Consider the following 15,602-nt stretch of genomic DNA (forward strand, 5'->3'; position numbering starts at 1 on the left):
CCGTGAGCCATGGCCGCTGAGCCTGCGCGTCCGGAGCCTGTGCTCCGCAGCGGGAGAGGCCACAACAGTGAGAGGCCCGCGTACCGCAAAAAAAAAAAAAAAATCTAGCCGAAGGAAAACTTGAAATTGATTTCAGCAAGTATAAAAGGTGAAATCCTGTGCATCTTGCTCCCTTTTCCTTTTGAGTCCTCTCCTTTTGCTTCTGTCAAGAAAGGAAAACTCAGAATCGCAAAGGACCATACATACACGTGTGTTCTGTGTTGGTTTAAAACGTCCTTCTCAGTGCAAAAATTAGGCCATTTGGGAAATAGCACAGACTTGATGAGCTATCTTCTCACATCCCGGCCCGACTGCCCTGAGTCCAGTATACTGTGAACTGACAGGTGAAGTCTTCACACGTCTTCCCTCTCCAGCTTCCCACACCCCCATGCCAGGGCTGCTCCCTCACGCCACGTTGCTTCCTCCAGGCCCCCATTCCTTCCCACCGCCCCTTGGCCCAGATTGCACGCTCTGCTTTGGAATGCCCTGCCCTTTAGGCATCTCATGCATTAATGCCACAAAAATTTCTTGTGTGTTGACCACAGGGCTGGTCCCAGATCCTCCTTCATTACGACGGAGCTCTGCCCTTAGCCTCCCGCACCCCCCATCTAGGAATGCTATGACAACAGACCCTGAATGCAGTGTTGCAGAGGCCGAGGGCATCCTTCTAGAAGACGTTAGATTAGAAGGTAGTAACTCTAGAATGCTTCTTAATCTCAGCATTTAACCAACCCGAAGGTGACTTTTATCCTGAGCTAGGATTATTGGCTGGGGTCATGTAACTGTGTTCTGTGTATCTCAGAAGATTACTGATGTCATTTTAGAAACTTTAACCCTTGCAGTCCCATTCCATGCAGTCCTGAAAGGACCTCAGTTCTGTAAACCAGGATTTCACAAAGTGGAAACAGGTCACATTACTCATACACCCCCAATACATGCCCTGCCCCAAGCAAGCCTTTTCAAGTAAGGCAGGTGACAAAAGCCCTGTGGTCACTTCCTGCCTCGGGGATTGCCAACTCAAATTCATAAGCTCTTCAATAGCTGACTAAAGCCAAAATATATTTTATTTTAGAGTAACATTTAGAATCTCTGGAATACTACCAGGTAGACAAATGAATTGAAACCTTAATTTCAAACAGAATCACAGCTCTAGGTTCTGTATGGAACAGTTCGCCTCATCTAGCGCCTTGTCATCATGACCTTAATAATGCCAGACTGTTCTGGTGGGAAGTATCCATGAAGAGATCAACAATTTCTTGTGAAGTGTTTTGCTATATCATCATACCATGAATTTCAAGTGGCTCACTCCAGCTGCAACCAGGAGGACACCCTGGAGTCAGCATTCCAGAATATGATGGAATATCTTGAATGTCTAGCATAAATCTCAAATGCTTCACCCTGAACTGGCCGTGATATATTTAAGTTAAATTTTTGAAGCTCGTAAAAGGCTTAGAAAAAAGAAAGCTGACAGGGAAAATATTGTGACTGATTTTTTTTTTTTTTTTTTTTTTGTGTTTGATTTGTCAGACTTCCTAGGAAAAAAGAAAGGCGATTCTGATTCAGGCTTTAAAATGTCACTTTTTAAATGGTGGCTTGCTGAGTGACCTCTCGAAGTCAGTGTAACGTCACCTTGGAAAGCATTAGCCTGTTGATTGGGGTGATAACTTCTTGGGGAAACGCAGGGTAGATAGGAGGAGGGAAGCGACAGGGCTGAGAAGTGATAGGTCTGTCGTACTATATTAGGTACTATCTGATGAAGCAATGCAGAAGATTTTAAAAAGAAAATGTATGTGTATTTATATATAAAACTAGTATATGGATTGTCATACATACTCTGCTATAACTGCATACAAATATTTAACAACACAGAGGTACATTTAGATGTACATATCTTTATATATATAGCTATGAGTGACTGAAAGCAAATTATCAGGAATGTCCTGTCTCTCTTCTTCTTTAAACTGAATTCTGCTGAGATGATTCCAGACACATGTCTGGTTTATTCCTGAAGATCTCCAGCAGATGTAACATCCTCTTAGTATTTTTGAATGTTAGCGTTGTCAGTCATTAAAGCTCCAGTGCTAAGGCACAGCCACTACAGTTTCACCATTTATCAACTGTATGACCTTGACAAGTTTTTTCACCCTTCTAAGCCTCAGTTTCCTTATCTGTAAAATGGGGATAAAAGCGGTGCTTGCCTCATGGAGTTGTTGAGAGGATTGAATGGGGCATGTCAGGATCCTAGCCTCAATACTTGGCTAATAATGTTCACTCAGAGGATTTTTGCTACTGCTTTTATGACTGGGAAGCAGGATGAAACGTCTGGATATTACATTAAATTTAATATAATTTAACGATATTCAATTCATTTGACCAAATTAAAGGTCCATTCATGATAAAAACTCTCAACAAAGCGAGTATAGAGGGAACGTACCTCAACATAATAAAGGCCGTATATGACAAGCCCACAGCTAACATCACACAAAACGGTGAAAAACTGAAAGCTTTTCCTGTAAGATCAGAAACAAGACAAGGATGTCCATTATATCTGGGCACGTGGTTACATGTGTCCCTGTCCCATGAAAGCTTCCGTGAGAGATCCTACACCCCACCTTGGAAGAGCCAAGTAACTGTACGCCAGTCGCTCCTCAAACTCCTGTTTTACTAGGTCTGTAGTTAGGGGCATGTGGGTGACAGTGGGAACATTGTCTTCCATGGATGTCACTCGTCATTAGGCATCTTGTTCTCTTTCGTTGTTCCAACTTGCCAGGCTGCTCTAGGTCACTAAAGAAATGAACCCGAATCAGAAGGAAACCAGCAAAGCCCTAGATGCAAGGCCCCAGAAGCACAGCAATTTACAGAATGCTGGACATTCAAACACGGCTCTGGGCCTGCCTTCCAAATACCGTCATCTCCTGTTGATTAGAATACAATGTGTGAAGGTCTTGGGGTCATTACTTTGGTCAACCTGCTCTCCTTCTGCTTTAAATTATCCTGTTTCAGCACTGGCGGCTGCATAGCCGGGTGGCATCTTTTTAAGCGTTTCAGCAGTGCTGGGAGCAGCCTCCCCACTTTGGCGGAGTTGCCCTCCTTAAGGGGCACAAACTTCTGAGTGCTCTCTTCAGACGGCTCGATGCCTGACGAGATGGGCAGCCCCGGACTCTCAACTGCCTGACACGCAGCGAGTCCTCCCAGTCGCAGAGACCTCCCACCAGCTGCCCTGTCTACAGTAGCTCACCGCCCACACACCCACTCTGGCCTTGACAGTGTGATCTGTACACAGGTGTCCAGGAGGCGGTGGTGATCTGCCTGAACAAACAGACACGGGAGCCCGTGGATGAAAACCTGTGCGTGACCAGCCAGCGGCCGCCCCAGCTCCTGAAATCCTGCAGTTTGGATCCCTGCCCGGCAAGGTAAGAGGCGCACTGGCCGCCCTGCTGCCCGGGAGCATGTTCATAACGGGGTACGTCTGTCCATGGGCAAGACCAGAACGCTTATTGTTACCCAGTGTTTTGAAAACCAATTAGCGTCAGTTCAAACTTTTAGTCAAATCCACTTGAATTTAATTGAAACCAGGGCTTCGGAATTCCAGCCCAGTGGTCCAGGGTGCAGAAGCTCATGCTCCGTGCACTGAAGCAAAGCCCCGTGGTGTGGCTGGTATGTGCACAGGCCCCACTGCTGCTTTCTCCTGGAGGGAATGAGAACTGACTACAGGCTTTACGGTCTCTGCCACCTTTCAGCCTGTGCCCCGAGCCCTCCCACCCTGGTAACAGATTGGCTTGCGGATTGCAGGAACTGAAGGATCTGGGTGGTATAACTGACCCACCATGAAATCTGTATGCACACACAGCATGCGGATTCATTATAGCATGATCGGGGGTGTGCGTCTGTCATTCCACATGCATAAAATCAATTAGAGCATATCATTGTTCAGCCCTGCCTGGGTCTCATTATTATCCAACCTTGAGCCTTAGTTCATCAATCCAGTCACTGCTTCAGCCTACGCAATGTTATGGGGTCTTGAGAGACTTTCCTTCATACACGTGTTTGGAGCAAGTCTCCCATCTCATCTATGATTCTGGTTTCAAAGGGGAGACATTTAAAGAAGCAAAGCCAGACTTTCAAGTCTGCTGATGGGCTGAAGAATGTTCCCGGATCATGTCCTACATACGGAGAGCGTTGCTATTTCTGAAGGGTATTTCTTCTGTTTCTGCAAGGTATCATGGGAGAAGCAATGTGTTGCCTACAGGAATTAACGATAGTTTTCTGGTCGGGCTAATGCTGCCTGTCTTACTTCTCAGCCAACTAGATGCCTTTCTCGGGGACTTAGAGGATACAGACTGCAGGCCTCCTCGGATCATCTCAGGGCACCATCCCACAGTGACACTCTCCTGCTCATCACCAGAGTTATTCTGTATATTAGTCTGAAGGGTGGGCCTGGCTTCCCTCTTCAAGTGCAGAGATGACGAGGGCCACTAGTGCCGTATTCTCCAAGGCAACCAGAAAATCAGTTAGCCACTGCTGGGGGCACTACCCCACCCATGGGAGTAACAGCGTAAAATAGAGTCAAGAGCTGGGCCAAGAAAAACCTAGATCCAGTGCATAGAATATTGAGACACCTCTTTTTCTCTCCCTGTGCACATCTCTGTCCCGACCTCACTTTATCAGTGAGTCTAAGACCTTGCTGCATGGGCAAGGGATCCAAACCCCTCCATTTGACTGCAGTCTCCTTAACAGGAAGCAGCAGAAGACGTACAGCAGGGACAGCCTGCAAGGGCCTTGGCTGGCAGGTCAGGAAGCCTGGCCTCTCATCCTAGCTCGGCCACCCGCTAGCTGTGTGACATTGGGCAAGACGTCTGCCCCTTCTGTTTCCGTATCTGCAAAATAAATTAGCTGCGCGAGATAATCTGAGGTCACCACGTGCTGCTCCAGTAATCCCATAACTCTTCATGGCTCTGTAGGCAGGAGCGTTGGACTGCTGTTACTGCTGCTTTGTGCTGATGATTGAAATCATTTCTGTTCTACTTATTTACCGTCACTTTAAAAACAAGCATGAGGGTCTTTCTAACCACATTCCAGTGGTGTAATGACATCCAAATGCTGTGATGAGCTGAGGCATGGCCGAGGAGTCAGTAGCTGGGACAGACTGCACATCTTCTGGGACTTACAACCCCTAAACCTCTCCCTTCCTGGGGCAGCAGAAGGAGTAGGACACAAGACGTTACTTCCCACCCTCCAAGTACTGATTACGGTTAAATTAGATAAGCTTAATTTGCAACCTTTTTATTGTCTCCAGGACAAGGACTCTTTTGGACTTAACGTTATTGCATTTGCTCCAGGTCAACTCTGCTTTAATGTCCACCAGCGAACCGTCAGACTGACAGGCTGGATGTCTTACTGCGCGCAGGCATGGTTTTCTTGGGCTAACTATAAGTATCTGAGTGTTTGTAGAATGATGCTAATTGAAACAACAAAGGGGGCCAAAGTGGCCTGATGTGACTCACTCTCTTTACCTCCCATCCAAGAGCCAAAACAGAGTTTCATCTTAAAAATGAGAAGTGTATAGAGGTGCATCTCCTGTGGAATATTTCAGTCTGACATCGGGGAAGATCCCTCCTTCGGAATGTTGATGTCAGATGTGTATGAAAGAGGAAATGTATTAGTAGGGGCATGGCAGTGTGTCGTTTTCCCAAGCACCTTCTATTCATCTGGGACTCATTTAAATCTTTAATTCACAATTCTTATTGTCCGTGGATCAGTGTTCCCTGCACATTGACAGTGATCCCTGTATTCCCTGATGGGCTGCCAGTTTAAAAAAAACCATAGCATTTTCTGTGGGATATACAGAAATGATGTTCTGAGTCTTGGTCACTGGGCCTGTGTCTCTAAGAGGTGGCACTGGTTAAGAGAAGTAGCTTTTCCAGGAAGTTATTTGTCCTACTGAACACCAAAGGAAGCTGCTTTTCTTCTTGTGTGTGATATCAGATCACACAGAGAATACCACAGACGCTAGAGGGAACGTCCTATCTGGGCAATGTTTCTGAGATGAAACTCACCTTCTGATTTCCTCTGTGTGATCGACAGAGCTGGTATCAGAAGCACATGTCCAACTTTCACCAGGTTCAGGCAGATATATTCTCATGCCTGGCTATTCACAGCAGGAAGGCCGTGTTCTCAAACACGAGGTATTTTGATTGTACCAATTTGTGTGTGCACATGGACTGCCTGCATTTTTTAGGACACATAAAAAAATAGTAGTCTCTTGGAGAGGACTAGATTTTTTTAATGCAGATTTAATTTTTTATTGAAGTATAGTCCCTTTACAATGTTATGTTAGTTTCAAGTGAATAGCAAAATGATTCAGTTTTATGTATATATAATATATATATACACACACACACACACACACATATATATACGTATTCTTTTCCAGAGTCTTTTCCATTATAGGTTATTACAAGATTTGAGTATAGGTCCTTGTTGTTTATTTTATATATAGCAGTGTGTATCTCTATTTTCTATATAGTAGTGTGTATATATTAATCCCAAGCTCCCAATTTATCCCTGCCCCCCCATTCCTCCTTTGGTAACCATTAGTTTGTCTTCTACGTCTGTGAGTCTATTTCTGTTCTGTAAATAAGTTTGTTTGTATCGCTTTTTAGATTCCACACATAGGTGACATCATATGATATTTGTTTTTGGCTGACTTAACTTCATTTAGTATGATAGTCTCTAGGTCCACCCTTGTTGCTGCAAATAGCATCATTTCATTCTTTTATATGGCAAGTCATATTCCGTTGTATATATGTACCACATCTTCTTTATCCATTCATCTGTCAGTGGACATTTAGGTTGCTTCCTTGTCTTGGCTATCATAAATAGTCCTGCTATGAACATTGGGGGTTATCTATCTTTTCGAATTCGAGTTTTCTCCAGATACATGCTCAGGAGCGGGATTGTTGGATCCTGTGGTAACTCTATGTTTAGTTTTTTAAGGAACCTCCAGACTGTTCTCCATAGTGGCTGCACCAATTGACATTCCCACCAACAGTGTAGGAGGGTTCCCTTTTCTCCACACCCTCTCCAGTATCTATTATTTGTAGACTCTATAATGGTGGCCATTCTGACCAGTGTGAGGTGGTACCCCACTGTAGTTTTGGTTTGCCTTTTAGAATGAGTGACATTGACCATCTTTTCATGTGCCTGTTGGCCATCTGTATGGAAGAGGACTAGATTTTAAAGTCCTTGCTCTCAGCTTTATGTCTTAATCCTCCTCTCTATCCATCTAGCGCCTAGCATACTGTCTGACACGAAGTAGGTGCTTATTAAGTGCTTATTGAATAAATGAGTATAAGGACTATAGGGTCAAATTTTTTCCTTAGCGAAATGCTTCGACCCTAATAAGTGCGCTCTCTCCCCTCCATCCTTCTTATCCTGTCCCTCCCACCCAACAGATGGTGCTGAAAATGTTATTATTAGAGTCTCTTCTTTACGTTTAAGGCTTTACGTATCAATTTAAAACGTAAATAGCCTTCAGATAAATAACCCTTTACGTTAGCAGCCATGTATGGCAAAGTATCCTCGGAGTAAGAATACGAAGACAAGCTTTTATCAGAGGGGAGAGTGGACACCCAGGGAGGGGTTTGATGGTCGGGAGCATTGGAAGGTAGTACAGTGAGGCCAGGTATTAATCCCTTAACGACCTGACCTACCATTGGCCAGAAGCAATTAGGACCATGTTTGCTTATGAGCTGACAATTGTGAGAATTTTGCATCCAAGTTGATAGCAAAGAAGGTATCAGTACACGGAAGAAAAATTATTTTAGGTGCCTTTACCACCCTCTGAGTAATCTGCGTCTAGAAGCCCCCCAACCCTGCCCACCTTCACTGGTGGGTTAGATCCGTGTAAGGGAAGAAATATCCAAAAAGGAGCTAAGATCAGTCATTAGGAAAGTGGTCAGCCTCCTGTTTCTACTTTAAAAACTAAGTATTAGAGTTCTACAAGTGATACATGAATATTCTCATTCTTTGACACTCAGGCACAGCAGAAGTTGTGAAGAAAGAAAGGCACATTCTCCCCTTTCACCACCACGCTCTACAGCTCCACACCCTTCTTCTCCCACAGAAAATCACTGTTAATGGTTCGGTACTTTTCCAGACCTTTTTCCATGCATTTGTATATATACATGAACATATACAAATGTATGAGATTTTCTTCCCTTTGTAAATGAGATCGGATTATGCATATTGTTTGGCAACTTGATTTTTCCCTTAATAACATGCACTAAACATCTTCCCCGTCCCTGAGACCACCAAAATAAAAACCCGCAGGTAGATTAAGACCTGTGTTCAAATCCTGCTCTGTCACATTTAGCTATGTGACCTTCGAGAGCTCATACTCCTTTTCGGATCCTCAGATTCTTCATCTCTAAAATAGGATCATAGTAGACACTTAGAAAAATTATTTCTCTTCTCCTTCCCCTTTCATTTTTGGTGAGAAATATTTTTAGTTTGTATTCAGGACTTCAATTTGATTCAATTTTCTCTTTTATTCAACTACGTCTTAATAATTAAGCTTTACTGACCATCTCCCTGGTTTATAATAGTTATGACACGAGCCGCCAAGGAAAGCCAGAAAGCACTCCCTTAAAAGAAAAAAGAAAAGGAGTCTGACTGTTATTAATTATAAACATTTGATAGCTCGGCCAGCGTGTGTTGAAAAGATTTGGTAAACGTACGTGGAGGAGGGGAAAGAAGTACGCAATGAAAGCCAGATGGCTGAAAATGAAGGAAATTCCAGGCAATTTCTGCAGCTTTGTTCTAACATACTTTTTAAACTAAACTTTTATTTCTCTGCAACAGAGAACAGCTGAGTGGTGCAGAATAGATAAACAGTGAAGGGGGGGAAAAGAAGCCCATAATTCCAGGAATAGTACTTGGTTTCTGCCCCCCACCCCAATCCCATTCCCTTTTCTCCGACCTAGGGTGGTTCCTAGGACCAGCAAGAAGTATAAAAGAAGTTTGAGGATCCCTATCTGAAACGAGAAAGTTAAGGAAAAACATCTTAAAGATCACAGAGTGTCCTCTTTAAAAGCAAACTGCAGAATGCCTATTTTATTGTACACTAACAAAATCCATGCAGACCAGCAGCAAATGATTTCCAATTCCGAATTTTCTTTTATATTAGCCTAAAATGGCCACAGCAGAAGGTGTCGCCCTTTTACACGACCGTGTTTTAATTTACTTGATGGAGTTTTCAAAGCTTTCCAGGAACCGACCCCTTTGACAACTTGTTTTAAGGGTTACCGTTTCAACATGCTCTCTAAATATTGGTTTATCTTTTGCTGGGTTCCCAAAGTTTCCATATACTGCCTTTTGTCCATGCTAACTTTTAAGTGCTCAAAGCAAAAGCACACCAAAGCTCACTGACGTCCACAGAAATTGAGTCCAGATTTGGAGGCCGTGTTCAGACGTCCTTAGAAATCTAATATTACTACTATTGTCATCCTCTTTGGGAAATCCAGATGCATAATTATACTGTCTCTCTCTTTTCTTCCACTGATGGACAGAAGAACCTGCCAAGACCTGTTCCTTAACAGCTGGGCCTGATTGGCTCAGTGGCAGCCTCTGCTATTTCTCTACCCAGGAATGTGCTGGCCTAGTGATCAGAATTGTCCCCAGCAGCATTTTGACATCAACAAGGGTAACCATCACATGTATGCTTGCATTGGGGCTTAAATCTTCATTTCTCCTAGTGAGAGCCCTCTCCACGGTTACACATCACCTGTTATATCAACCACAGACCTCTGTGAAATGAGCTTTGCTGGTATTAGAAGTTACCAGCATAGATTTAGCTGTTGCATGAATCTGGGGTAAAAATCGAGGGATTGGCTCTACCTTCTCATCATGTCACTTGATGAGGGAAGCTTTCCTTGTTTCTTAACATCGATGTGGTTGGACAGCCTTTTAGACCGCATAATTCTGCCTGGACTCTGACAAAGTCGTTATACAAACCATTGACTGAAATTAACCCTCTGCACGACAAAAAATACAGCAGAAAGTGTGTTACATCTCAATTCAGTAAAACATAAAAATGCACTGGGCATCTTCATGCACAGCAGTCTGCTTGTATTTGGTCCTCAGAAATGACTAGAAGACAAAACCTGTTCTAACAGAGTTACCAGCTATTGGAGGAAGATTTCAAAACAGTAACTTCTGTGAGTGAGGCAAGCACAAGGTCCTGTGGGAGCGTGAGGCTGAGGGGAAGGCTTCCTGGCGGAGGTGACGCTTGTGCTGAATCATAACGCATGAGCAGGAGTTACCCAGGTGAAGAAGGGAGAGAAGAGATGTTACAGGCATAAAGAAAAACATGGACACAAAGGAAAGGACAAGAAATGGAAGCTAGTGTTAGAGGGTGCTGCAGGATAGCCCAGTACGCTAAGTTAAGTTGTTTGGACTTTACGTCCTATAGGCAATGGAGAGCCATTAAGGGGAGTTAAACAGGGGAGTGGAACAGTCAGATTTGCTTGGAGAAAGATGACTCTGGCTGCTCATCCAACAGAGCTAAAGTAGTAACAGTGGCTAGCTTTTATTGCCTCATAGGCATCTGCTCTTTTTCTCATGCAGTGTCTCAAATAAGTAGTGTACTCTGTATCCTACACCATTCCGTTTCCAGTGAAATTAATAAAGACCTCTTGTCCTAGGTATGTTAGCATTTTGTAGGCCTCCACATTCAACCCAGGATGATGTGGACTCAGCCCATACACCTGGCAGGAGGATAGAGCTCCAAGGAAGGCTATCACAAAGGAAGGAATGAGAGGTGCGGCTCAATGATCCCCGAGGCCCTTCCAGTTCTGACATTTTGTGGTTCCTTGAAGGTTATGATAATTATCCACAGAACTGAAGCTTTTCAGGAAAGAAAGAAAAGGTGAATTATATTAGGAAAATACCTTGAGTCAAATTTAAGTCCCCAAGACAAAGCACCTCTATAAGTCACAAAACAGGAACTGGCTTTAACTATAAATTAAGAAGCCGTGAGAAGTCTACAGGGGACAAGACTTATATTTCCATAAGAAAAATGTAGGTGAGAGCTTTCAGGCAGCAAGGATGGTGAAACACTGAAATGATGAACATTTTTAGAATACCTTAATGTTGTTTGTTCATATGTAAAAGGATACAAAATGTTCTTCATCCCTGGATTTAGAATTTTACAGTGCTCTTTACTATAATGCCTTATAACTAGAACTTGTCTTCATTCAACCTCCATTGAACAAATATTTATTGAACTACTACTTTGTGCCGGGCATTGTGCTGGGGATACAGGGGTGAACAAACCCACCTTGTTCCCTGAAACAGGTAAAGCCAGAGTTTGGGGAATGGTCCTGGAGAAGCCATTACATTTTTTTAATCTTGGGTACTACCCTCCTAAGTATAGTTATTAAACTAAACAACCTCCTGCATTCTTCACTGCTTTAGGAGCTGACATATCTGTACCAGTCATCAATCCCATTGCTCATAAGCACCATGGGGATGGAAATATCACCACCAGGTAGCTTTCTGCTATGGGTATGGTGATGAAACATTGGAGTTTTACAGTTCACAAACCTTCTAGCTTACAAATCTCTCAGCAGAAGTAGAGTGGAGACTCCCAAAGTAAATCTTGTCTACTATATATATATATATTTTTTTTTTTTTGCCTTTCCCTATAATCCAGTGTCTCTAACGTACTGAAGTAACGATTTAAAGTCAAGCAATGATTCAGCCAAAGCTTTGAAATGAGAATTATTGCTGCCTAAGTGTACCCGATAACTTCTTTGGAAATTTTGAAAGAAGGCCTCGCGCAATTTGAGATGAAGAGCTTTTCTGTGACCTCAGAGTTAGAAATCTGCTCTGTTGCTGTGTTTCTTAAACTTGGAAAACAGAGAAGTAGGGAAAAGACTGGAGAAAGAGATAGAGACAAAGAGATGTTTAGGCAACATAAAGATGAGGGAGTGAAAAAGAGAATGCTCTGATGTGTGCTCAGTAACCTGGGGGAGAATACCATTCAGAAACAGTTCTTCGATCTGGAAATATTATTCCCATCATGGCGCCAGTCCAAGGTCAGGAAGTTCTTGGGTTATCTGCCACACTTACAGAAAGATCTGTTACAAAGCAGAGTCCAGCTAACTACTACGTTTCCTGTGGTGAATCAGTGTTCTTCCTTTATTCTTGTCTTTGCCATTTCTTTTTTCTTCATCATTGTGCCTAATTACCTCTACCAGGAATGCAAGGAATTTTGTTTGGTGTTTGTGTGAGTGACACAAAAAGGCCTAGAGTGATTGTCACTGGATTAACACAGCTTCCAGACCCACCAGATGCTCACTGCTTTTTCATGGGGCTCCTAGGGTATTTTTTTTTTTTTTGAAGTTTGAAAGTATTCTCTTTTTAAAATTTTTATTGGAGCATAGTTGATTTACCATGTTGTGTTAGTTTCAGGTGTACAGCAGAGTGAGTCAGTTACACATATCCACATGTCCACACATGTTTTAGATTCCTTTGCCGTATAGGCCATTATAGCGTATTGAGCGGGGCTTCTAGTCACTCCACTGGTGGAGTGACTATCTAAGGGACCTAGACAGACACAAACACAGGCGATTGGCTCTATGTTAGAACCGTGGAAGGCGGTACATTCTCTGTCACGCACTGCTATCGACTCTGGTTCCCAAGTGGATAGACACAGCCGCCTTTCTGGGTGGCCAGAGGTCGCTATTCATGTCATGCAAAGAGCCACAAAGGACCCTCCGCCCAGGTCGCATAGAACTTGACACTTATTCCACTATTAGCAATGGTGATAAACACCAAAGCCATGGTTTGCTTTGATGGTGTGCCTCTGGTAGTTCATTATCATCTTAGCATGATTTTTTTTTTAATCAGACACCATATTTTTCCTAATAGGAATCTTGGCAATACTTGGGGTGACTTCAGGATAAGAACCAAAGGAGACTTGGCATTGCCAGAGCTAAATATTCCCCACTGGGAATCAGGAGAAGGCCCGGAATTAGGGAGAAATCGTGGGTTTTGAGGTCAGATAGATCTCGGCTCCTTTATTTGCTTTGTGGCGTTGGGTTGGCTCCTTTAACCTCTCTAAGATTCAGTTGTCCTCAACTGTAAAACAGATATAATTGTCTGAACCAGGGGGAGGAGAGGTTGTAAGGATGGTCACATTCAAAAAACACTCAGCCAGTTCCTACCTCATAGAGTAGATGCTCAAAAAAATAAGGATTTGGGCTTCCCTGGTGGTGCAGTGGTTGAGAGTCCGCCTGCCGATGCAGGGATCACGGGTTCGTGCCCCAGTCCGGGAAGATCCCACATGCCGCGGAGCAGCTGGGCCCGTGAGCCATGGCCGCTGAGCCTGCGCGTCCGTAGCCTGTGCTCCGCAACGGGAGAGGCCAGAACAGTGAGAGGCCCGCGTACCGCAAAAAAGGAAAAAAAAATAAAATAAAAATAAGGGTTTGCTATCCCTCTTAGTTCCCTATTCAGGAAAACATATCATATAAAAAGACCTTCATGTTTATTTCATAGTCATTGCAGTTTATTCCTTCATTTTCTTAACCAGCTAGTGTGGGAGCAGAGTAATGGGGAGGGTGTGGATAGAACCGAGCTTCAAGGCAGCTTTCTGTACAGCCTTTGCCCCATCCCTTGGGCAGTTCTAGAACAGAAAGCAGAGCAGCTGGTGCTCGTGGGTTCCATCACTCCTGCAAAAGGTAGCAGTTGTTGGGATATTCCATTTTATTTTAACACCTAATCCAACAAGGTGTGTTTTGTAAGAACAGCAATGAACTGATGAAGTGGGAGCAGAGGGGTCAGAGTCCAAATATTCCTAAAAAGTTAATATCCTGTGTGACATGATTGAAGGAAATAAGGCCCATGGGCAAGTGAGGCATGAGTCCTGGAAATGAGCAGCTGTGTCCCGATGGTTGGAAAAGCCTGTGAGAAGTCAGGGAGAAATCAGAAAGCTTACATAAATAGTGTTATTCCTACCCAATTGTCTCCTCAAATACTTGTGGGAGAGAGAAGGAAAGAAAAGATGAAGTAAAATCCAGCCCAGGGTACAGACAAGTTCAGGGCATCTTGCCCCCGCATCCTCACACATCTTCATGGGCCGTCTTTGAGCAGGGTAGGGTTTCCCTAATAGCTTCCATTTATTGGGAGTTTACAGTATGCCGGGCACCGTGTTCATCTCTTCCCATACATTATTTTGTTTAATCTTCCCCACAGCTTTATGAGGATTTACTATCCCTGTCCTAACTTTACAGCTGAGGAAACTGGGTCTTTAGCGGGATCGTATAACTAGCCAGCAGCAGGTTCATATTTGGAACAAATTATGTTTAATTCCAAAGTTGTTACTAAAGAGCTTATGCTTCGCTCTTTGCCTCGATTAATGATGTTTACACAGCCTCCATTCCTCCCTCCTTATCTCTCTCCATCCCTTCCTCCCTCCTTCCACCCATCCCTTTATCCACCCATCCCCTATCCTATTCTAGGCACTAAGCTCTAGGTATGGGAATTACCACAGTGAAAAGAACCAGTCCTCCTAGCCCCACAGTAGTTTATAGCCTAGTGAAGATAACAAAGGGAAATTTACAGGCTCTTCTTTCTTTATCTCCAGCAGTTAGCTTTCATCTCATACCTCAATTGCCAAGGGTAGAACTAGACTCTTGGTAAAAGCTAATTCTTAAGGGATAGTGAAAAATTCTTTTGAACATACGCATCTCAGGGCAAAACGAAATATAGAGGAAATAAATGAACCATGCTAAAAGGAAAATCAAATAGACCTAAAGTGGATTTCTTAAAATCCAGCACTGAGTCATTCGGTAAAGCACTCAGTTCCTAAGAAAACATTTTTATAAAGAAATACTGAGTCATCCAGAGAGATGCAGCCCGGGCTTATGAATCTGGAAGACATTGGTGGCTACCTTGGACCTTTGCATCTTTGCCACTGCTAACAACCACTGGCTTAGTTTATGCTTAGCTGATGGCCTGTTTGTGTTGTAAATTACCAACATCATTACTCTCTTACACACACACACACACACACAGACACACACACACACACACACACACACACACACACACACACACTTCTCTTTCCCCAGGGTGGGTCCCTACCTCCTTTTCCGTGCCACTCTCTTCTCTGAGAACCTCTTTCCTAGTACCTCTTTCTTCTCTCCCCCAGAGACTTAATCCTAATCACCTTGCCCTCTTACTACCCAAATTCCCAAATGACCTTTCTCTACCACCGTGCCAGGACCCCAATTCTTTCAGCTCTTTTTCTCCCTGCCCGCACCCCGGCCACCAATTCATTCAGTTCAACTCAACTTAACAGTTAGGAAAACAGAACTACCTAAGCTCATTCACACTAAGGTATGAGTGACGGATCCCCATGCCGTCATTCTAGCCTTAAGAGCACGGGCTTGGGAATCGTACAGATCTGGGATTTTGCTCGCTCACTGGCCTTGAGCAGATGGTTTAACTTTTCAGAGCTTCAGATCCTCTGTCTTTAACTCTTGGATAATTGTTGTGTG

At 43.6% G+C, this 15,602-nt stretch overlaps 1 protein-coding gene across 1 annotated transcript in view; it reads left to right on the forward strand.

Moving 5' to 3' along the window:
- ADAMTSL1 (ADAMTS like 1) overlaps positions 1 to 15,602 on the forward strand; it is a 434,468-nt gene that overhangs the window by 200,877 nt on the left and 217,989 nt on the right. Inside the window, exon 14 of the mRNA XM_060014779.2 lies at positions 3,323 to 3,452. Coding sequence (XP_059870762.2) covers positions 3,323 to 3,452 — 130 coding nt within the window. The remainder of the gene's footprint in view (positions 1 to 3,322; positions 3,453 to 15,602) is intronic.

Source organism: Delphinus delphis, chromosome 6 (assembly GCF_949987515.2).
Source record: "Delphinus delphis chromosome 6, mDelDel1.2, whole genome shotgun sequence".
In the NCBI taxonomy this organism is placed as follows: Eukaryota; Metazoa; Chordata; class Mammalia; order Artiodactyla; family Delphinidae; genus Delphinus; species Delphinus delphis.